This window comes from Mobula hypostoma, chromosome 5, assembly GCF_963921235.1.
Source record: "Mobula hypostoma chromosome 5, sMobHyp1.1, whole genome shotgun sequence".
Classification (NCBI taxonomy): Eukaryota; Metazoa; Chordata; class Chondrichthyes; order Myliobatiformes; family Myliobatidae; genus Mobula; species Mobula hypostoma.
In genome coordinates this window covers 149,576,743-149,601,393 of record NC_086101.1, presented here as the reverse complement: position 1 = coordinate 149,601,393, position 24,651 = coordinate 149,576,743, and the positions used below count along the sequence as shown (strand labels likewise).

The 24,651-nt window shown below is 40.7% G+C and overlaps 1 protein-coding gene across 13 annotated transcripts in view; it reads right to left on the bottom strand.

The window, feature by feature from the left end:
* LOC134347072 (receptor-type tyrosine-protein phosphatase delta-like) overlaps positions 1–24,651 on the bottom strand; it is a 2,469,925-nt gene that overhangs the window by 211,133 nt on the left and 2,234,141 nt on the right. For all 13 annotated transcript variants that reach the window (XM_063049175.1, XM_063049163.1, XM_063049170.1 and 10 more), the window contains 3 exons: positions 24,433–24,543; positions 21,107–21,376; positions 19,765–20,346 (listed from right to left, as the gene is read on the bottom strand). In XM_063049175.1, coding sequence (XP_062905245.1) covers positions 19,765–20,346; positions 21,107–21,376; positions 24,433–24,543 — 963 coding nt within the window. The remainder of the gene's footprint in view (positions 1–19,764; positions 20,347–21,106; positions 21,377–24,432; positions 24,544–24,651) is intronic.

Here is a 24,651-nt window from a genome sequence, read left to right as displayed (position 1 = left end):
TTCAAGGACTCATCAAAGATCTGAATTTTAAAAAAATCAAGGTTGTCATGGACTTTATTAAAACAGTCGTAGATGAGAATCAGAATCTTCCCAACCAGGAGCCCTGGCTGAACCATGAGATCCGCAGTCTGCTGAGGGCCAAGTCAGCGGCATTCAGGTTTGGCAACCAAGTTAGATATGATGGTATCTAGGTTCAGGTTCAGATTCAGGTACGCTCTCCGGAAAGTTATCTCGTGTACGAAGTGGCAATTCCAGATCAAACTTGAGTCATTGGAGGACGCTCAACAGCTGTGTCAGGGCTTGAATGTTAGTACCTCTTACAAAGTGAAATCAAATGATTTGGCGGAGGGGTGGGGGGGAGCAGTGACAGAAAGTGTTCATTGCCAGATGATCTCAATGCCTTCCAGGCTCGCTTTGACCACCAAAACATAGAGGAAACTTCACAAACTCCCACAGCCCTTGTTGGTCCTGTGATTTCAGTATCTGAGGCTGACCTGGGAGTATCCTTCAAGAGGATAAACCCACAGAAAGCAGACAACCCTGAATGAATACCAAGGACCTGTGCTGATCAGATGGCTGGAGTGTTCTCCTAGTTCTTTAACCTCAGTCTGAGGTACCCACCTGCTTCAAGCAGGCTTCAATTATGCTGCCTAAAAAGAAAGTGGCAACCTGCCGCAATAACTATCATCCAGTCGCACTTACATCCACTGTGATGAAGTGTTTGGAGAGGTCAATGATGAAACATATCAACTTGTGCCTGAGAAGTGACTTGGATCCGCTCTAGTTTGCCTACCATCACAACAGGTCAACAGCAGATGCCATTTCATTGGCTCTTCATTGAACCCTGGAACTTCTAGAGAGCAAAGGGGCACACATCAGAATGCTCTTTATCTCATCCCTTCAAAACTAATCAATAAGCTTCACGATATTGAATCCTCGATTTCCTCACTTGCAAACCCCAGTCAGTTCATACTGGCAAAAACATCACCTTCACAATCTCCATCAGCACAAGTGCATCACAAGCCCACCTGCTCTATTCACTTTATACTTACGACTGTGAGATTGAGCACAGCTGCAATGCCATATCTAAGTTTGCTGACTACACCACTGCAGCTGGATGAATCAAAGGCGGGAGATTGAAAATCTGACTGAGTGATGCCACATCAACCTCTCACTCAATGCCAGCAAGATCAAGGAGCTGATTATTGACTTCAGCAGGAGGAAATGGAAGTCCATGAGCCTGTTCTCACTGAAACATCAGTGGTGAAGATCGTCATCAACTTTAAATTCCTTGGTGTTAACATTTTAGAGCATCTGTCCTGGGATGGGCAAGCAAGTGCAATTTCGAAGAAAGCACAGCAGTGTCCCTCTTCCTTAGAAGTTTGAGAAGATTCAGCATGACATCTAAAATTTTGACAAACTTCCATATATGTGTCGTGGAGAGTTTATTGACTGGTTGCATCATGTCCTGATATGGAAACACCAATGCCCTTGAATAGAAGATACTATATAAAAAGAAGTGGACATGGCCCAGTCCATCACAGGCAAAGCTCTCCTCACCATTGCGCATATCTACGTAGAGTATGAGAGGGAATGAGAGGGTTAACATATGAGGAACGTTTGTCTGCTCTTGGACTGTATTCCTTGGAGTTTAGAAGAATGAGGGGAGACCTCATAGAAACATTTCGAATGTTGAAAGGCATGGACAGAGTGGATGTGGCAAAGTTCTTTCCCATGATGGGGGAGTCTAGTACGATAGGGCATGACTTAAGGATTGAAGGGCGCCCTTTCAGAACAGAAATGCGAAGAAATTTTTTTAGTCAGAGGGTGGTGAATCTATGGAATTTGTTGCCACGGGCAGCAGTGGAGGCCAAGTCATTGGGTGTATTTAAAGCAGGGATTGATAGGTATCTGAGTAGCCAGGGCATCAAAGGTTATGGTGAGAAGGCGGGGGAGTGGGACTAAATGGGAGAATGGATCAGCTCATGATAAAATGGCAGACCAGACTCGATGGGCCGAATGGCCGACTTCTGCTCCTTTGTCTTATGGTCTAGTATTCTTGCAGGAAAGCAGCATCCATCATCAAGGACCCCTGCCACCCAGGTCATGCTCTCTTCTCACTGCTGCCATCAGGAGGAAGGTACAAGAACCTCAGGACCCACACCACTAGGTTCAGGAACAGTTATTACCCCTCAGCCATCAGGTTTTTAAACCAAAGGGAATAACTTCACTCAACTTCACTTCCCCCATCACTGAACTGTTCCCAAAGCCTATGGACTCACTTTCAAGGACCCTTCATTTCATGGTCTTGATATCTATTGCTTACTTATTTATTATTTTCTTTTTCGTATTTGCAGAGTTTGTTTTCTTTTGCACACCGGTTGTTTGTCCACCCTACTGGGTGCAGTCTTTCATTGATTCTACTGCGTTTCTTGGATGTACTGTGTATGCCCACAATAAAACAAATCTCAGGATAGTATATGGTGACATATATGTTTATTAATAATAAATTTACTTTGAACTTTAAACTTCGAAAAGCTGGGAATGGGAAGGAAAGTACAGCTAAGCCTAATATCATACTAATCACGATCTTAATGAATGAGAAAGCAGGTGTGAGGACCCATATAATGTATTTGTATTCCCTTTGTTCTTATTCTCCATTTTTTGTGGAATAGGAAGAAATAGAAAGAAAAACAAAAAAATAGATCTTCCACATAATAAAATTACTGCATTGTTGCTCTTCCAGGACATGTTAAGGCCCTGGATACCTACAAGGAAGAGATCCTTTGCCATTACAGAGAATCACCACAATTCAGAGCATAAATGATTATCAAGAAAAACAATCGAAGTGAACAAACTCATATAGTTGCATTGAGCCAGCACTTTTACTAAATCCGATGAAATGTAAAATGCCTTTGTTGCTCTGGATTAAGGTCAGAATGTTTGAGGCAGACATAATGCAGTAATGCAATCAACTGCAAGATGGACATTGCTTCCATACCTTCATCTATTTTGTACATCAGGAATATCACTTGGGATGAATTCTTATGTCTATCAAGAATTGTCTGGCTCGTTACATTGCTGTTATCAAACAGTGGCATTGATTTTATTACTTTCTTTCAAGTTACAAGTGTGATCTGAAATTGCATTGGTAGGAAAGCAGGACTGCATAAAACTTCAGTCCATATAATTGGTTTCAAAATAACTATTTTCTTAGCACCCTTAAATATCGATTCACTTCCACACAAATTTTTCTACACCTGATCAGGCACAGAAAACTATTGTTGACTCCATCATAAGTCAGCTAGCAATCTTCTTTTCCTTGAATTTTCATTTTTTTTAATCACCCAGCTTGCTTTTCACATCTTCCCGTTTACTTTATTTCATTTATAAAATTTAATTTACCAAATGTAATGTGCAAACACCCTGACAGCCAAGAAATCAAAATATCAATGCCAACAATAGGAAATATTCAGATGCAAATATAGTGTTACAAAGCTCAGAAGAACTCCCATCATTTGGCAGGTATGCTTTGGTGGCGTTGAACAAGCAGGTATTCCGGACCACTATATATTATTCCCGCAGCCAGCATATTTTTTCATTTACTTTTTAAAATGCTACACATTATTGTTATAAATTTCCCAGTCTACCAGGTAAGCTTAGAGGGCGCATGGGAAATGGGACACTTGTTAGTCGGAGACTTTAATGGGACCTCGACACCGGGCAGACACTCTGGAACGAGGGGTACAGCAAGTGAAATGACTATGGGACTGGGGGTCCCAGCAAGTTGTAAGAGGAGTGCAAAAATCTAAGTTTGTGGTCAGACTGAGGGACGCGGAATCATCAGGAAGTCCAAATTGCCAAATTATTGGAGTCCACTGCATTGTTTGCTCCAATAATGTTATCCCACTGCCTATAACTTGTTGGCTTTCCAGAGCTGTGCAACTGAGCATTTTCTATTAGCATTGAGCACTGTCAGAACTCCAGAATCAGAAAACAGTATTTCTCACAAAAACTTGCCCAAGAATGTTAAGTGAATTCTTCTAGTGATGGTAAACTATAAGATCTTAGATGTGAGACTGTATCCTCAATGTTTTGCTAGATTCAGACTGCAGAACTGAAGATAAATTGGTTTAACCATGAGATCATAACTAAGATCAACAATCAGTGAAAACTTTATTTCTATTTTGTTCTGGCAAAGAAGAAGCATATTTGTCTCCAATGCATAACAAAAAATTATGCCATCTATAATTTTAGATATTGAAGGTGATGCATAAGATTGCAAACTGGACACGTATATTCAAATATATTTCAAAATTCCTCTTTGAAAATGATCGGAGTGGGAGCTGGGAATTAAAGGGATGCTACAGCTAGTGAAAAGGGAACCACAAATGCCAATGAGATTGTCCTTGTTCCACTCAAGCCAATAAAACAGCAATTGTAGTCCAAAAGTCCATTCATTTATGAGGCAAAGAAATTAGTCCTGTCATTGTACAGTGTTTCTGATGGAGTGTTTTGTGCTCTCACCTCATGGTGATGTCAGTTTGTATGGATGTTTTCAATGCGCTAAGAGCTTCAGATAAGCTAGCAGCACAGTTAAGCCACAGGCCTACAGGGTACGGTTAGAAAAAGCCAAATTAATGACTTTCGGTTGCATTTCACAACAAATTAAGTTATTCTGAAAAGCTTTCACCACCACAATGAAGGAGAATGCAGCAGGTAGTTTGCTAACAAAGAGGTTCAAAAAAGAATTAAATGTTCCTTTGACCAATGATGGCCAAGATGGCAAGAAATTGCAGAGAGTTGTAAATGCAGCCCAGTTTAATATGAAAAACAGCTAAAATCATCATGGACCCCCTTACACTACGATCATTCTCTCTTCTCCCCTCTCCCACTGCACTGAAGGTATAAAAGTTTGAGAATACGAACCGCCAGGTTCAAGGGCAGCCTCAATCCCGCTGTCTTCAGACTTTTCAACAGACCTCCTGGGTGAGAAAGGTGATCTTTTAATCTCTCATCTTATCCCATCAAGGCCATTGTCTCTTACTTGTTTACCTGCGCTGCTCTTTCTCTGCATTCTGTGTTTTTTTGAGCTATCTCGATGTAGTTATATATGGAATGATCTGTGTGGATGGCATCTAAACAAAAACTTTTTAGTGTATTTCAGTGTATATCATACAGGTTGAGTATCCCTTATCCGAAATGCTTGGAGCCCAAAGAGTTTTGGATTTGGATTTTTTTGGATTTTGGAATATATAATGACACAGCTTGGGATCGATCACCATCATTTCCGACTCTGAATTTAGATGCTACTGGTAAACAGTTTAGTCTTACACTTGTTCCTCACACATATGGACTTAACAGTAAAAATTATTACATTCCGTTAATATAATGAAAATATAATGTGTGCAGGGTAATAAAAGCAGCACAGCAGCATCGGGAGAATACCTGAATCAGCTGTTGAACAACAGCAAACAACAACAGGCTTTCAGTCTCCACCTACAATGCTCTGTTTTGATTAAAAGGTTACAGAACATTGTATTTGTATTTTACATTTTTTTTAGGCTTTATGTAGGGTATAAAGATAATCAGCATTTACACTTGTTCTGGTGTTAGACTTTCATCACTGACACTTTAAAAATTTACTGTTTTTATACCTTACATAACAGCAATCAGCTCCATGGATTTGTACTGGTGCTATATTTTCGTGATCATCAGTACGTTAAAAATTTAATGCCATGCCTTTTCTTAAATTTCTACAACCAGCCTACTGAATATTCACAACTACCTTCAATTTTCAGTTTGTCATGATAGATCTTTGTTCGTTTCATGATCAGCATACCGCTAAGCGGCATATTTTCACTCCAATGCTAACAATACATGATTGAGATCTTCATTTCTTCGCCTAATACAGTGTTTTTTCTATTTTTCATTTACTTTCGTTCATTACATATGTGAGGTCACTGCTCAGAACTGTGGTGCATAGAGACCTGTGCATTACCTGGGAACCATCCCAGCATCTTGTGGAATTTTATACTTGTGACGTCATGTCAGTGCTCAACAAAAAAATCAGATTTTGGAGGTTTTTGGATTTTGAAATTTTGTATAAGGGGTACTCAACCTGCAGTAATAAACCAATTGCCAATGGGTTGCTTTAATGATGTTGGCTGTGGAGTATGAGAACAATACAGTAAAAGAACTCCCAGCTCCGCATTCTCTGTCTTTGGATCTTATCTAAAACCTGGCATCTTGAACACCATGGCACTCACTCTGAAGCATCTGCTTCATTTATGTGTTCCATGTTTCTGGAGTGGGTTTGAAACTGCGGGGAAAGGAGAAATGCTTCCACTCAATCAAGACTCATGGCTTCATTTCCTATTTTTCACATTACTCACCTGCCCTTGGTTGAGCGACAACAGGCTGAAAAACTAACTCTGGCATCTGTCATCCATGAGAACCCAATTTCACTGATTTTGGTTGAGGCAGGATTGAAGTGATTGCGTTTGACAGATCTCACCGATAATTTTTGGAAGGATGGAAAGGCAGTGAGTTGGCTGCATAAAAATCTTTGAAAAGAAATGGGAAGCTTTGGCTTCCCAGAAAATGTAAGAGAAAGAATCAGCACTGCACACACCTGCAAACAGTCAGTGATCTACACAACTTCACAAGCCACAATTAGATTTTTAACCCCAGAACATTCAGGAAAAAAACAGGAACTCACAAAAGTTTTAACTCCTGGAAATACAGCAACCATATTTATCTTGATGGAATGGCAAAAAAAATCAGGTCAGGTGATCATGTTTGTTCATTATGAAGGTAACAAATATGCAGAGCCAGCATCTTCTGATCCCTCTGGCCATTTTCACAAAATCATCCTGTTTTGTGAATTATCAGAACTTTCAGAGAGTTGTAAACACAGTCTAGTCCATCAAGGCTCAACACTTCCTTCCATCCAGTCTACATCCATGATGCATTGCATCAGGAAGGCTAACGATATTGTCGAGGACGTCCACCATCCAGGCCACTCCATTTTCCTCTTCTACGTTTTGGGAGAAGATACAAGAGTTCGAGAGCCCTGCACTTCCCTAATGTTAGACCTCTGAAACAATCACCTCTTTTACATCACTTTCTGAGTGGTGCAGCCATTTTCCCAAACCCTTAATTCTATTTCTGTTATTGTCACTACAGCATTTCCGTTTGCACTGTTTCAGTTTAGACTACTTTACTTTGAATTTAGAAAGAGAATTTATTCAAAATCTTACATCCATCCCACAATGTGAGGGAGTAAAAATCTTTTGAGTTACGACTCCACTGCAAAGTACAGACACATGAATTTAAAAGTCTAATAGCTTGTAGAAAGGAGCTGTCCCGTAGCCTACTGGTCCTGGCCTTAATGCTGCGGTAGTGTTTGCCAGACGGAAGCAGCTGAAACAGTTTATGGTTGGGGTGACTGGTGTCACCGATGATTTTCCAGGCCTCCTTTCTGCACCTGCTGCTGTAAATGTCCTCAATGGAGAGAAGATCACATCCACAGATGCGCTGGGCTGTCCGTACCACTCTTTACGGTGCCCAGCGATCAATGTTGGTGCATTTCCCATACCAGGCAGTGATACAGCCAGTCAGTATGCTCTCAGTGGTGCCCCCATAGAAGGTCTTGAGGATTTGGGGGCTCATGCTGAACTACTTCAGTCACCTGAGGTGGAAGGGATGCTCTTGTGCCTTTTTTCCGCAAAGCCGGTGTGTACAGTCCAGGTGAGATCATGTGTATACCGAGGAACTTGAAACCATTCTCTCAACTGCAGACCCACTGATGTTGATCAGGCTGAGCCTGTCTCTGTTTCTCCTGTACTTCACAATCAGCTCTTTTGTTTTTCAGATATTGAGGAAGAGGTTGCTATCCTGGCACCATTGTGTCAGGGTGTCAACCTCTCCTCTGTAGGCTGTCTCATCGCCACTAGAAATAAGGCTGATCAAAGTCATGTCATCTGTGAATTTGATCAGCAGATTGGAGCTGTGTGTGGCAGTACAGTCCTGTGTGTAAAGGGAGTAGAGAAGGGGACTCAGGACACAAACTTGGGGGGGCACCTGTGTTGAGGGTCAGTGGTGCAGAGGTGAGGGAGCCCATGCTTACCACCTGTCAGTGATTCTATAAGAAGTTGAGGATGCAGCTGCACAAGGTCTCTGAGCTTCCTGTCAAGTCTGCAGGGAATTATGGTTTGAATGCTGAACTGTAGTCCAGGAACAGCATTCTAACATATGCATTCCTCTTCTCCGGGTGAGTGAGGACGGTGTGTAGTGCTGTGGCTATGGCGTCTTCAGTAGACCGCTTCTGTCGGTAGGCGAATTGTAGGGGGTCCAGTGGCAGCATGCTGCAGATATAATCTTTAACCAGCCTCTCAAAGCATTTGCTTATATTTGAAGTGCGTGCGACAGGGCACCAATTGTTCAGACGTGCTACCTTGGCTTTCTCAGATACAGGGATAATGATGGTCCCAGAGCTTTGCACCATTCTGTTGTTTTTGTGCCCAGCATTGTATTTATTACTATCATACACACTGCAGTGTGAGCTTCATGCAAGCAAGGAATTTCATTACACCCTGGTACATATGAGAATAAAGTCATCTGAATCTCAGTGAGCAGTTTGCAACAAAAAGTCGAAGTTATCTACCTGGAATAAGGCAGGCAATTCAAATTCTCCAAGACACATGGGGAAGGTTGTTCCTTTAAACAGTCACCGAAGCAAGCTTTAACTCTGATTAAAAGTGCAAGCTGTGCTGTTTTGCATGCCTTTTGTCTGTGTTAGAAATCGGTGCTACCCTGCCACAGCACTTATTACTATCCTATATACTGAACGTTTATGCACAGTGGAGCTAGCTCAACAATCTGGCATCACCACTGAGTGCACAAAAGTACAGGAAAAGAATTCTATCACACAGCTTATTGTGTTTTGTGATAGAACGATTCATCCCAAGGCTGTGACAATCATAACCTTAGGCTTCAGGTCAGCCAGCTTCTTCTGTAAATCTAACAAAAGATATTTCACATCTTAAAAGTATTTCAGCACAGCTCACTCTCCCAATACCTCACACAAAGCCACTAGCCTTCTTATTTAAGGAGAATAAAAGTTCCTTATACAGATTCTCTTTCAGTCTACATTTCTCCCTGTGATTACAAAATCTCCATCACCTGGCTGGTTTTGAGAACCCTGAACAATCTGAGGACTAAATCACATAAATCCGACTGGATTTTATCTCGAGGAGACTTTCAGTCAACAGCACTGACGATAATTGTGTTCATAGTGAAGTGTGGCCGGTAATTCTACAATTATGGGCTCATAATGAGGAAAAGACTGAGTAGATTGATTTGAGAGGCAATTTTAAGATGGGTGAAGCAACAACCCTTCTGCTGGAGAAACTCAGCAGGTCGAGCAGATTCTGTGGTGAGAAAGGAATTGTCAATGCTTCAGGTTGAAACCCAGCATTAGAGCTTTTACCTGAGATGTTGAACATACTTCCTCCCACACAGATGCCATTTGACCCGCTGAGTTCCACCAGCTGACTGTTTGTCGCTCCAGATTCTGGCATTTTCAGTCTCTTGCGTCTAACATAGTTGGGGTTTCTCAACATGCTAATCAAACCCCCCACCACCATTACCATATCATTTCCTGTCCGTTCCCTCATGTAAGTATCTAATGCCACTTTATGTACATACATACAATCATGTATATAAACTATCTTATGTATTTATATTTCTGCTTTTTTTAATTATTGTGTCCTTTATCTTAGTGTGTGTTTTTATATGCTGTATCAGATCCTGAGTAACAATTTTTTTTTCTCCTTTACACATGTATTGGGAATGACATTAAACAATCTTTTAATCTTGAATCTTGAATCATTGTCTCACTGGTCCTAATACTTTGGTTTCATGCAACCATCAACGAAAGTTTGATTCTGAGAAAGACGCATCAAGACTAGCCTCTATTACTGTGGGTCATCAATCATGAGTAAAGACTAACCAGGTCACTCCTCTACTGTTTCTTAATATGCATGCAATATGTCACTCTGATCGTCCAAAACATTGTCCATTTTCCTGACCTGAATGAAGCAAGCATCCACTGGCTCTGCCACTTTATTCTGGCAAATAAGCTGACTTCCTTTTGTAAATTAAAGGCCTTCTGAGCTTGGATTATTTTTAAATTGTGCCTAGCATTCAAAGTGTACCACTCTTCCAATCTGAAAACTCCAGAGTCAACCCTTCTGAGTTGGTTTAATTTAATATGAATCATTTAAGTATTGCTGCAAAGCAGACAGTGATAAAATGGTCCCAACGTTAAAAAGCAAAAATAAAAATGCTGGAAATACCCAGCAGATGTGGGAAGACCTGTTGTCGATACTCTATATTTCCAGCTTTTTGACACTCTAATATATGATATTTTCTTCTGTGCATTTGTATACAACTGGGTCTGGTGACCCAAAAGAAGGATGCATATGTGAGTGGCAATATTCTCAACCTCAGTGAGAAGTGGCATCACCACTATCTCTCTCACTCCCTCCAGCTCTTCAAACCCCTCAAATCTCTCAGCTACTCCAACTCAGGCTTCTTGACGTTTACTAATTGTAGCCAATTCATCATTGTGCAAACTCCAGAAGAGAGCTGGGTAAATTGAAAAAAAATAGAGTGAGGGAATAACTGATGTGAAGACTTACTCCAGACATCCCACCTCTCCTGGAAGTTCTGGGAGTCTCCTGCATATTAATAGTGGCTCCCCAATGCCCGCAAATTATATACAATATCCCACAAATCAATCTTTTTGAGAACGAGCGAGCGAGAGAGTGTGCTAGAGAGCAAGCGCGAGAGCGACCACGAGAGAGAGAGAAAGCGCAAGGGCGACCACGAGAGAGAGCGAGCGTGCGAGAGAGACAGAGAGCGAGCAAGAGAGCGACCACGAGAGAGAGAGAGAGAGCGTGCCATGGCAGAGTGTTCTGAAAAAATAAAATATAAAACGTATGTCACCCCAGACTACCCTAAAGTGTACCCCTGTCTAATAGGGGTCAAAAATAATGACACAGTTACTCGCTGCACTGATGCAACAGTGACTTTTCTATTGCCCATGGTGGGTTAAGAGTATAAAAGACATGTTGAGGTGAGTTTAACAGGTGTCATTCGTTCATTAGCATAGCTAGCATTATTTAAACTAGCTGGCTAGCTGCTAAGAGCTACAGTACTCTACTGCAGACATCCCATCTCTCCCGGAAGTTCCGGGAGTCTCCTGCAAATTGATGGTGCTACCTCCCTGAAATGAGTTTTTGCAGGGTGGGATATCTGCTTACTCTGCAGTCAATTGATGGGCCAGTTCAACACCAGAATCTGTATTTGTTATTATTGTGTACACTGAAATATAGTGAAAAGGCTAAACACAAGAGATTCTGCAGATGCTAGAAATTTACAGCAACATAGACAAAATGGTGAAGCAACTCAGCAAATCAGTCAGCATCTATGGAGGGGAATACACAATCAAGGTTTCAAGCAGGACCAAGGTTTCAGGTTTATTTATTATTGAAGCATGTATGAAGTATACAACTCTGAGACTCATCTTCTCCAGATAGCCACGAAACAAAATACATGGAATTCAAAGAAAACACCAACTCCACCACACAAAAACAACACATCTTGCAAACCCTAAACTCCCTAACCCTCTCTCGCACACAAAAAACTAACAGATAACTCCACACAGAAAATGGCAACAAGAACATCAAACTCCAAACCCCCAACCCCTCCCTCACAAACAAAAACCTTACAAATTGCGCCAATCGGCACCAAGAAAGAAGGGTGAAAACACAGAATGCAAAAAAAAACATAGAGCTGAAAGAGACCAATTTGAACTCTAGTCCACAGACCAATCCATAAATCACAGAACTTCGATAACATCCTCTGACAGCATCGAGGAGAGCAACCACTCGAACATAGAGGCCTTCCGAGATCCGCCACGCACAGCCACCTTATCCGGCTGCAGCGAGAAATCATCACAACGGCGAGCATAAGTCAGATAGTCAGTGCCGAACACTCGCTCTCCTCTGCATTCGACTTGATATTTCGATCTTCCTCGGCACGTTTCTTGGCAAGAAATGGGGTCAATCATGGTCTCTGAGCTTCGTCGCCTCTTGGCTGTTCGCGTCACCTCCTGGAATTTTCTCGGAGACAGCAGAGCATTAGATCACTCAATCAATCTCCAAACTGTAAGTTGCTGGCTCCAACAGTTCCAGAAACATGTTTAAAATAAAAAGCTGATGTAGAAAAAGTTAAACAAGCAGTTCTGTGGACTATCTGGAGGACGTCGCCCGAGGAAGCATTGTTCACCTGCACCATCTTGACTGGAAAGCAAGGAAGCAGAAGCCAAAATAAGAAGGTGGAGGAAGGAGGAGTTCAAGCTGGCAGATGATAGGTAAATCTGATATTAGTGGGGTAGAAGCTGTCCTGGAACCTAGTAATACTGTATGTGTTTACAAGATTTTATGCCTTCTGCCTGATGGGAGGGGAGACAGGGAGAATGACTGGGGTAGAGTTATATTTGATGATGTTGGCTGCTTTCTCAAAGAAGTGCAAAGTGTAGACAGAGTTAATGAAGGGAGGCTGGTGACTTTCCTTCTAGGCTCTGTGTGTCCCCTACCCGACCTGTCTCCATATTCTCTCCTTTCTCTATCTGTCCCTAACTATTTCCCACAAGCTATGACCTCCTAACACCAACCCTCCTCCATCTGCCTATCATCTCCCTCCTCACCTATCACCTGCCTGCCCCTGATTACCCCTTTTGTACTAGGCATCTCCTCTTAACATTCTCAGGCCTGATTCAGTGTCTCGACCCGAAGTGCTGATCATTGCTCTGTCTCTACAGATGTTGCTTCAGCTGCTGACTTCCCCCAGCAGCCTGACTTTTGCTCCAGATTTCAGCATCTGCGGTTTCTGGGATCAGCACTGGCCACCTGTTGAATGCTGGATTTGCAGGAAAGGATGTTTCCCAGGAAGGCTGATCTTCCTTGTTAGGAATGAGGTTGAAACAGACTCAAATCAAGTAGGTGTGCAAACATTGCAAATATAATAGTCATACACCTAAAAAGCACAAGCAATGAAGCAGGCTCTATTGGTTGGTAAGGTATTTTTAATTGTGTCCTGTGTAATCCAGTCCATAACATGTTTAGACTCAATTAGAAAAACCATCCAATATCACTGATCTGTCCAAAATTAATTAGCATCTTTAGGATATTCAAATAATTAATAAATAGCTAGAAACTATTCCTCTCATGCAGAAACCAAGAATAAGGGGCCATAATTTTGAAACCAGAGCCCAGGGATCAAGGAAAGTCTTCCTGTGTAAGGCATAAGAAATCTGACACTCTTCCAAAAGCGAGACCCATTGAGTATCCAAAAACTGAGACTGACTGAGAAGCAAGGATGATTGGGAGGCAGAGGTAAAGCAGGTAAATGGATTTAAGAAGTTGATTGACCAAGATCTCACTGAAAATCAGAAGGCATCACCGCTTGGTATGGCAACTGCTTTGCACAAGACTGCAAGAAATTATAGAGAGTGGCGAACATAGCCCAGTCATCATGAAAACTCCTCTACTGACTTCTACATCCTGCTGCCTCAGCAAAACAGCCAATATAATCAAGGAACACCAACAACCCTGTCATTTTCTCCTCTCCCCTCACCATCCAACTGAAGCTATAAAAGATCAAGATCAGGTACCACCTGGCTTAAGGGTGGCCTGTACTCCCCGATAAGATTCTTGAAGAGACCTCTTAAATATTAGAGATAAATTCTTCGCCTCACGATCTACCTCATCATGGCCCTTTCACATTATTGGTCTAATTGCACTGTGTTTTGTATTACCACGATGCACTTCTGTATGGAATAATCCTTCTGGATGGCTGGCAAACAAAAGCTTTTCTCTGCACCTTAGGACATGTAACAATAATAAAATAACTACCAAGAGGTTGAATGGTTTCTCCTTTTCCTTATTTAATCTAAATTAGATAATTTCAAAGGAGGATAAGACAGAGGGGGAGTGATGGGCTAGAAAGAACGTTTCTCCCTTCACACAGGAGGTAACTATCAGAGAGATCTAAGCACAGAAACTTGGCATCCTTGCCAGGTCCTGCCCCTTCCTCTGGCATTGAGTTCAAAAGACAGGAGGTTATGTTGTAACTTTATAAAACTCTAGTTAAGCCATATCTAGAGTATTGCACACAGTTCTGGTCGCCCCGCTAAAGGAAGGACGTTGAGGCTTTGGAGAGGGTCCAGAAGAGATTTACGAGGATGCTGCCTGATTCAGGGGGCGTGTGCTATTTCGAGAGACTGGATAAACTTGGATTGTTTTCTCTGGAGCGTCGGAGGCTGAGGGGAAGTGTGATAGAGGTTTACAAGAATATGTGAGGCATAGACAGAGTGGACAGACAGTATCTGTTTTCCAGGGATGAAATGTCTAATACTAGAGGGCATGCTTTGAAGGTGAGAGGGGATAGGTTCAAGGGGGATGTGAGGGGGAAATTGTGGATGCCTTGAATATACTGCCTGGTAGTAGAAGCAAACATATTAGAGGCTTTTAAGAGGCACATAGATGGAAGGAAGATGGAGAAATAGGGACATGGTATAGGTAGGAAGGATTGGAGTTTGAGTGGTTTCAATTTGCCTTTTAGCTGATTCAGCAAAATGCTGTGGGCCAAATGGCCTGTTTCTGTGCAGTACTCTTCTATACCAGAATCATTCATGACATGACTTGCAAGCCATCCATTTATGATGGTGCCTAAAAGATTCTCAGATTACTCAGATTTGTGCCTCGCCATAAGTGGGAACCTGAACACCTGCAGGGATCATAAAGTGGATTAAGTAATTAGGTATTGTTTTAATGACCGCATGACCCAGTGACAAAGTCAAAGATGCATGCACTGGGAGGCAGAAGAACAGACTGAAAGCCCTCGGAGCAAATGAGCTTGATGATTGTGTGTGCTTGGCCTTTGATTTCACTGTGATAGACCAGGCCAGTCACAAATAATGCTTTGCACCCTCACTGGATGAATACCTCTTTGGAACAGAGGCCCCAGAAGCTATTTAAAGCAGTGTAAAGCTCTTCATCTCTTATGTGAGGGATTGGCCGTCAAACAAGGTAGGTCTCCATATCTCCCCCAAGAATCACAAGATCACTTAATCCTTAGGGCCTTTGTAGATACCAAAATACCACCAATGGGGCAGAGCAGTGTTCTGAAAATCTAAGTGTCTTTCAGATCCTCCACAGAATTAAAGTGCTCATTCCAAATGGGAAAATTCTCCCATTACTACAGTTTAAGACTGAGCCTGCAACTGTAATTGTTGACAAAGTAATCCTGTTTCTCTGTACATCTGATGGCACTGACTTGCATTTCTTGGAACATCTTCTTCAGTGATCATATTCAGAAATCAAACTGTTTGCCTTTTGTTTAGAAAATACAGATATATTTTATCTTCCATGTTCAGATTTTTTCCACTTATCAACTGGAAAATATATGAATTGTGAATTACATCAAACACACAAAACCCTGTTCCCAGCTCAGAATCCAAATTTCTGACTGCATTATTACATTTAGCAAGGTGACCACCTGCATGTATGGATGGCCGTTGCGACTGATTACATTGTTCCGGAGAGAATATCATTGGCATGGTGGGATGAACATATGAAAGTTCTTGCCTCCAGTCCCGTGCAGAAAGTAACAGACTCAGGATGATGCAAGTACAGATCCTTATGATGCACAGGACATAAACTTCCAGGAGGTTCAGTGCATGTCTGATTCCACCCCGCCCCCCCCCCATTCATGTTATGCACAATGGTTTACGGTGTGAATATGTACCTTTTGGTTATAATTCTGCTTATTTCTTTTCGAGGTTTTGGATGGAATATACTTTAGAAAAGGATCAGAATTTTTACCCTCTGATGAACAGTGACCAAATATAAATATCAGTTGATTAAATGAAGGACTTTGTAGGACAGGTCATATTTGTCGCATGTGGTTGAATTATCTGGTGGCTTACTGATCAGATAAATAGACTGCCAGAAAGCATCTGACTAATTTTCACACAAGCATTCATTCCCAAAAATGATAAAAAAAATTTAGAATGTAAATTCTTGCCAGATCAATAATTAGTGACGGGAGGTTGAAGGATTAAAGTATCTCTGTTGTACAAAGGTTTGTATATAACCATATAACAATTACAGCATGGAAACAGGCCATCTCGGCCCTTCTAGTCCATGCCGAATGCTTTTTCTCACCTAGTCCCACCGACCTGCACTCAGCCCATAACCCTCCATTCCTTTCCTGTCCATATAGCTATCCAATTTTACTTTAAATGACAATATCTAACCTGCCTCTACCACTTCTGCTGGAAGCTTGTTCCACACAGCTACCACTCTCTGAGTAAAGAAGTTCCCCCTCATGTTACCCCTAAACTTATACAAAATACTTGTTGCAATCTTCCTGAATTTTCATTCTGAAATTAGGTCCAGAGGTTTCAGTGGAACTGAATTTCAGATGCTAACTGTAATGCACTGCATGCTACTCTATTGCACATTTGGTGCCTTTTTCAAATGATGACACCTCGGATTAGGCATTGTTCTGCTGCTGCAAGAAGGTAATATTCAAGGCATTTTTGTACCCCATACGCAAGAATAAATGAACTTGAGAAATAGAAAGGGTTAATTTTTGGACTGGCAGAATTCAGAAACACTAATTCTTCAGCACATTCAGGAACATTGAAGGATTAAAAAGCTGTGCACCATTGAAGGTAGGAGGAGCAATAACTTGTGTGGACAGGAGCATAAATAAGCAAAAGGCAAAAGAGAGATTAGATGATTGGTCAAAATGATGGCAAAGAGATTTCAAGGTGGTAGACTGCAAGTCTTCCAAGAATGATACAATGGCTCCTTTAGTAAAAGTACAATTCAGGTAATTTTACAACAATATGGGAATTGTGTGTCCATGTACAAATCACTAACATCCATGCACAAGCAAAGAAGTAATCAAAAAGCCCTGCTTGTACTATAGCCACTGTTTTGACAGAGATGGGGCTTCAAATGTTACATTTTGAGGACATAGCTTGTACTCCTATGAGCTTATAATATTGAAAGAATGATCCCGTTCAGGTATTTAAAATGGCGATGGAATTCAATTGAACAGATGCAGATAAACACTGGTTTATTCTTTCACCCTTATTCACATTCTGTAAACATCTTTGTACAGTCCCAGGTGTGTGGTTTGCTCTGCTTCTGGAGGCAGTGTTGACTAGGGATGAGAACTATAAGATGCTTCAAGCTCTACTTAACTCTCTCTCCTAGCCTTTAATAAGGATAGTTAATCGACTCAAGAGGAGATCACTTACGTTATTAAATAATTCTATTGCCAAATCTTGGCTCAGTTGTAGCTCTCCTGTTTCTTCATTAGGAGGTTCTAGATACTTGAGAAATGGAACTATATAGCCATTTCATTGTAGTGCTGAGGGAGTTCTGAAACACTGTTGTCTTGCAGATGATGATACACTAATGCTTAGTCTTCCCAACTTAGGTGGACGCAATCACAAGGCAGGTCCTCTCAGTATTGGAACTAATTAGACCTTCTTGCGCATAATTTCCCTGTAGCATCACTGTAATCATATCTTCAAATACTCCTTCACAGCTTGCAGAATGCTTTGGGTGCAAGAATGCAAGATGTGACGAAAAGTCTTTCTTTCTGAACATATAGCTTTGAAGGACTTTATTTATAACAAAACTGGTGAACATTTTACTCCATCTACCCTAAGACATGAGGTGCTTTTGGTTTTACCATGGCTCTGGAGATTATACAAGTCTAGAATCTAATTCCCATTTTATGCTGGAATTTATTAACTGTCCCATTTTGTAGTTTTAGTTTAAGCACTTGTAAAAGAAAAGTAAATAAGCAAGTGTGCTGGCACGTACAGTTAAATCCTGTTGCAATACTCACATCTAAAGAAATTGGAGCATTAAAATAATTCTGATGGTAAAACACTCTTGAACACATTCTTCATCAGTTTGATTTGACCTAGTCTAGTCAGACTCTGTAACCTGAACCAACATCAATGCAGAGTTCTGCAGAGAGCCTGTGAGATATTATGGAGCAGAGGCACCTGACAAGCTGAGGCAGCACTGTTCATTTCCCAATATTGTTTGTTTGAACATTTCCCTACTGATTTACCCCGCATTGACTTCCTCTCCAAAATGTAAATCTATTCTGGTGAATGTTTTGTTTCTTGTGACACGTGGATTAAAATGGCTGACTTCTGAATCTGATACCCAATGTAAAACCTCAAGTTAATGCCTTAGAGCCTTGCCAGGATGATCTTGGCAAGTCAGGCCACAGTGCACGATGAGTATTGGAACCTGATCTGCAATGTCTGTTGAGGAAACAAGCCTTATGAAATGAATACTGCATCAGAGTGCACTTTGCTCAAATCCCCTGGGCACTCAAGATGGAGTTCAATTCAGTCTGCGAGCAGAGCAAAGAAAGTCACATCTGCACTTTGTTTCGTAATATTTTGGATAAATTAAACACCTCAACTTTCTGGGATAATAAATGATAGAAGATTATTTCCTCTGATTTCATGCATGGTAAAAACACTGACCATGTCATCTTAAAGTGCACCACCCTCTCTGTATTATGTTAAAAAATACCTGTGTATTATTTAAGGAGCATCTAGACAAGCCATAGAAGGCTATTGACTGAATGTAGGTAAATTGGGTTGATGGAGATAAATACGATGCTGAGCCTGGACACAGTAGAACAAGTGGCCTCTATCTGTACTGTACAACTCTGACTCAATAGATGAGGACATTTGCATTTTTGCTGTCAGACACATCTTCTGTTTTATTCTTGATGCAGCTTTGATGAGAATATCGGAATCATTCAGAACACATCTGTAAATTCACCGAGATGCAAATGAAAATCACACTGGTAACCCTAAAGCCTTAAGCCAATAAATCTACCTGAAGTACAGTCGTAAGTTGCAAATTCAACAGAAAATCCATCTAATTATGGTGATGTATAACCATCCATATTGACCAAAGTGTACTCTGTGCAAAGCCAGCAGAATATTCCAATCAAGTGTAAATCATAATCTGTATTGTCAGCAAGAACTAAAGCAATGTTTAAAATTTGTCAGTTTTAATCCATGCCCTATCTATGGTTATTATTTTTGAAATAAAATCCAACATTGTTGGCATAGCTTCAAACAAATTTAAACAGAAGTAATAAGTAATATGAATGGCAGACTTGATGCAGAGACGTCCGGAGCGATGTGTCACCTTTGGCTCTTGTATTCCAACATTATCACCACCTCAACTAATGCCTTTATGTTGTAATTCTCAGATCCAATTTAATTTGTCTCCTATACAAGTCCTTCTACGTTTCTAATGCTCACAACTGTGGTGACACTCTTAGCACTTTTTCCACCATGGTAACATTCCAGCATTTTTTCTAACAACTAGCCTTTAAAGGTGTTGATATTATCTGACTAACATCAGACAAAATATTAATATGCACTTTATATTTACATTATCCAGAATGGCACTAGTCTGATTCTGTGCTGTATGATACAAGCACAAAACACACATCTCCCTCTATCAGCAAAGAATAATTACCATAACGTTTACAAAAGGAAACTATCTCACAGCACTGAGAAAACTTGGTGTGAAATGAGGAAACAGTGTCCCAAGGTGGACAACTCACCTCCTTGCTGAGTTTTAACCTGTATCTCAGGTGAGTGTGGTCCATCTCCAACAGAAGTGAAAGCCAAAACACGTACAGTATAGGTTGTCTCTGGAGTGAGGTTTGCAACTGTAGTCATTCTGCTGTCATCTACGATATGCTTCTGCCAGTTGTTGATGTGTTGGTGAGGATCCATAGTGTAATAAACTCTGTACCCACGAATCTGGCCGTTCGCCTCCTCTGGCTCCTCCCACTGAATCAACATAGTGGTGGTGCTCAGCATCCGCGCCTGCACAGAACGAGGGGGGCTGGAAGGCGCTTGTTCCCCAGTCCGCGTTTCTACCGCTTCGCTTGGTGGCCCTTGCCCAATATTGTTCACAGCAATAACTCTGAATTCGTAGTCTGAGTATGGGCTTAGTCCTCCAACAATGTATCGTGTTGTAGCTACCCCACCGATCTCCTGAAATGGCCCATCTGAATGCTTGGGCTTGTGCTGCACAATGTAGTAAGCCACTGGCTCTGGATTTCCCGAGTCCCAAGTCAATGTGACACTCGTTGCTGTGGTTTCAGTTACAAGTGGAGTGCCTGGGGGTTTCGGCAAAGCTGTAGGTAAGAAGCATGATGTAAGCACACCTAAATAGCTCTGCAGATTTTGGATCTTTTCACTTACACAATACAACTACCACACAGGCTTTGATATCAGACACTTAACACTGGTGTTCTATCTTAGCGTATGTACGTTATGAAAGGAATAGATAAGATAGAGGCAGGAAAATTGTTTCCACTGATAGGTGATACTGGAACTAGGGGACATAGCCTCAAGATTTTGGGGGAGTAGATTTGGGGCGGAGATGAGGAGGAACTGCTTTTTCCAGAGGGTGGTGAATCTGTGGAATTCTCTGTCCAGTGAAGCAGTGGAAGCTACCTCAGTAAATGTATTTAAGACAAGGTTGGATAGATTTTTGCACAGTAGGGGAATTAAGGGTTATGGGAAAAGGTAGAGATGAGTCCATGGCCAGATCAGCCATGATTTTATTGAATGACAGAGCAGGCTCGACGGGCCAGATGGCCTCCTCCTGCTCCTACTTCTAATGTTCTTATGTTAAAAGTGATGTTTAAGAAGCTGTTAGAGACACATGCCTCTGCAGGAAATAGGAGGATATTGATCATGTACTGGCAGAAAATATTTAGTTTAATTTAGCATTGTGTTTGACACAGACATCATAGAGGGGCCTGTAATATGCAGTATTATTCTATGTTCATAAAATTTAGTTTTAATATGATTACACAGCTGTGTAACATGCGAATGACACACCTTTAAGCTTATTACATGTATTTGATTTTCTTTTTAAGCATGATTCACCTTTGACAGTGACTTCTGAAAATGCCTCTATAACTCCAAGAGTTGACATGGCCACACAAGTATAATTTGCAGATTCCCGGACATTGTTGAGTTCCAGAACATTCCGTCCAATGGGCATGTCATCTTCAGGAGTCAAGTCTTCTGCTCCCAGCATCCATTTCACATAAGGCATTGGGGAACCCACAGCGACGCAGGTGATATTTACACTTCCACCAGGCATGACTTCGTGGCTTGTCGGAGGGATAGAAAACCTTGGTGGGACACGTCGAACTGCAACAAAACACAAAAAGGTAATAACATGTACAAAAGAAGCATTGTTCTGCAGAGTATGCATGACATGCATTCTACAAATATCTGTCCCAACGGAGAACTATATTACACATTTGACTTTAAACATAAACTGGTAAAAATAATTATTTTAATAAAATTTTCAATTATGTTTGCATCAGTTCTAATCATACATAAATTTAGATCAAACCTATCAGTTTCCCACATTGGACTAAACTACGGAATAACATTACACATACATCATGCACAAGATATATTAATAAATACACACAGGAAAAGGAACTGGAGGATCAACAGCATGCTTGAGTTGAGTGCAAGACCAACTTCAATGCTGCGTATTTCCAGTTGATGTGAATTAATGTGCTTGATCACATTGTCACATCAGAGCCCTGGTACATGTCATCTATAGTACATTGAAAATGCAACTCATTTTCTTTCAAACTCAGTCAAAGTGGATGCAGCCTCAAGACCTTACGCTAACATGTAGACATAGATGCACATTTGAAAACAAGACGAAGCTTGATACTTCGACTGGGTCTAGTCATGCAAGCAAGCATATGACTGATTGTTGTATACCACCATGCTGAAAACAATTAGAAAGGGAAACATATTAAAGAAACAAAATGAACCTGAAAAAAAAGAGACATAAAGTAAAATACAAGATCAACAGGGGAGGGGTGGGAGGAGGAAAATAGGAAGGAACCAAGCAAGAGCATATTAGAATATGCTGCTACTGTAGTATTATACCTTAAATCCAAGGTAGGGAAAGCCAGGTTAAGAAGCAAGATTTCACTGGCAGCATTCAATGTGGGCTATGCATTCACATTAAGCAGAAGGCAGTGAAAGCCAGATTAACTGGGTTATTTGCACTCAGTGTTACTGAAAATAAGTCACGAAGTCAATAAGATATTTAGCATATAAGCACATTTACAGGACCAAACCACACACAGGGAAAACAAGACTGAAATTTTAATAAGTTTTTTTTTAATCAGTGCTCCTGCTTAGTATAGCGAACAAACTTTGCTCAAATGCCTGCATTGTTTCTTCGATTTTGACTACACAGGCAACATTGTAAATGGAGCCTGCATTGTAATTCACTGGGTCTGGCCAGGAATAAAGTTCAAACTAGATAAAATATTCTACAAGAAGCTTCTGAACATAAATATGCAGTTGAATTACTAGCTGCTATCCTTTCCCTGGATTTGTTTATTTTATAATATACATACATGAGCTGTTTTGAAAAACGTGCTGCAAGTTTATTTTTTGTAATGACCCATTATGACCTTCTGAGCACTGATGGCTGGGAGCATGGGTAAAGGAAGAAGCGATTTTTAGACAAAGATCACACGCTACAATAAAAGCAGGAAGAAGCCAATATTAATATAGAATTTGCATTACAAGACAATTTATTCCACTTCTATGGAAAACAGAAACTACTCCAGAGGAGATCTTTTTTATTTATGCTTTCGTAATCCTTGTACTACAAAGAATAACACTCCAATTTTGGTTGGTCTCCCTGAGCAACAGGCATCAGTGAAAATCAAAGAGCAGGAACACTGACCAATTTAGCAGCTCACAGCTGGCCATGCATTCCCAATGCATGTCATCACCCAACATGCACCACTGCCTGATGTCATTAGCTCACAAGCACCAGCCGCCACAACCAAAAGCATCATATAAGACATAACATTAATCACAATGCAGCTACATTCATTTCAATTTTTTTTTCTTGCTATTTCAATCATTAGTTCTTAAGGTGGGTAAAAAGTAAAAAAACACACCAACCTTCTCGCAGCTCTGAGGGATGTAGGGGGTTTGATGCAGAACACAATGAAATGAGGAAAGGAGAAAAACAAGGGAAACACAGAGAGAGTAAAAAGGCCGTATAAAGGCTTTCAACTGCTACTAGTACATTTTATCTAGCTCTGATTAAGCCTTTCTACCTCAATTTCAAATATCACTATTTGTTTGACGTTACAATGTTTGCCCAGTAAGCTACAACTAGCATCATATTGAAATGTTCAGTCCATTTGCTGAAACAACCAATTTAACCTCCCTACTGCTACAGAGAGTTTATGCCATTATCTAGAAGTCAAGATCACTTGGCTTTCTGGATAGTTTGCAATCATAAAACCCTCCACTTGTTAAATGCAGAACAGAGTAAAACAACAAAGCAAAAGGGAAATAATCCAAGAAGAAGCTAGTTATAGCCCAGGAGCACCAACACTGCAGTAATGAGCTCAAAGCTGTTACATTCATTCTGAATTTTTCTTCTTATGTGATTTACATGGCAATGAAATCATATCTTTAAAAAAATCTGTTCATCAAATTTCAGATATACTTGTCAGAAATAAAATACAAAATAGCTTCCTGATGCTCATCTCAGTGTTCTATGTGGAGAGACACTCAGGTTGGAAGTGAACAAGGAGGATGAGAGCCGACGGTTTCTAAAATCACATTATTTCTTTGTGGTTATAACTTCAGTGTCTTGAAACAATTCAGGGTGAAAACAAGACAGCTTTCAAACGCAGTTCATTACTGAAGTGCCAGGAGTTTGCAGGTGTCTCTGTAGTTTTATCAAGAAGGAAAAGAAAAAGAATCAATTGTGCTCTGCTGGTTTTCAGATTGGAAGGCAGTGTTTACACACAGTCTCTCCACCCCTTGCTCCTCAGGACTTAGTGCAATCATACATATACCCCAGTGCTTGGAGTCAATTATTAATGATTAGTAGCACACCAAGCAATTGTTATATGAAACAAAAGTAGTAAAATAACAAATATAAAGCACAGATTTAAAATTAATGCAATAAAATAGAAGTTAAAATGTAAAAATAATATACTTACAAACCCATCTCACAGGATAGATTGGGTACTGTATGTTGATTGTTAAATCTCTGCAACTTTAAATTGTATAAGACTTTTTGTCCTCTACTAAATCAGCTAGAGTACATCTTTCCGTTCTCTAGTACAACAACTATTTACATATAGATCTAATCCCAATGCCCTGAATAGTGGATGCCAGGGTTTTATTGTTCCTACCTCTCACATATAGATTGGCAGGGGCAGAATAACGTGTACCAGCACTGTTTGTTGCCACGCATTCATATTTCCCTTGGTCTGATTCTTCACTATTCTCTATTTGGAGGGCACCTGCATAGGATAGAGAAAACAAAAATGTGCACAGAGAACTGTTAGAGAACGCTTTGTCATTTTAGCTTCTTTATTTACTCATTCAAATCCTTTCAACATTATGAAAGG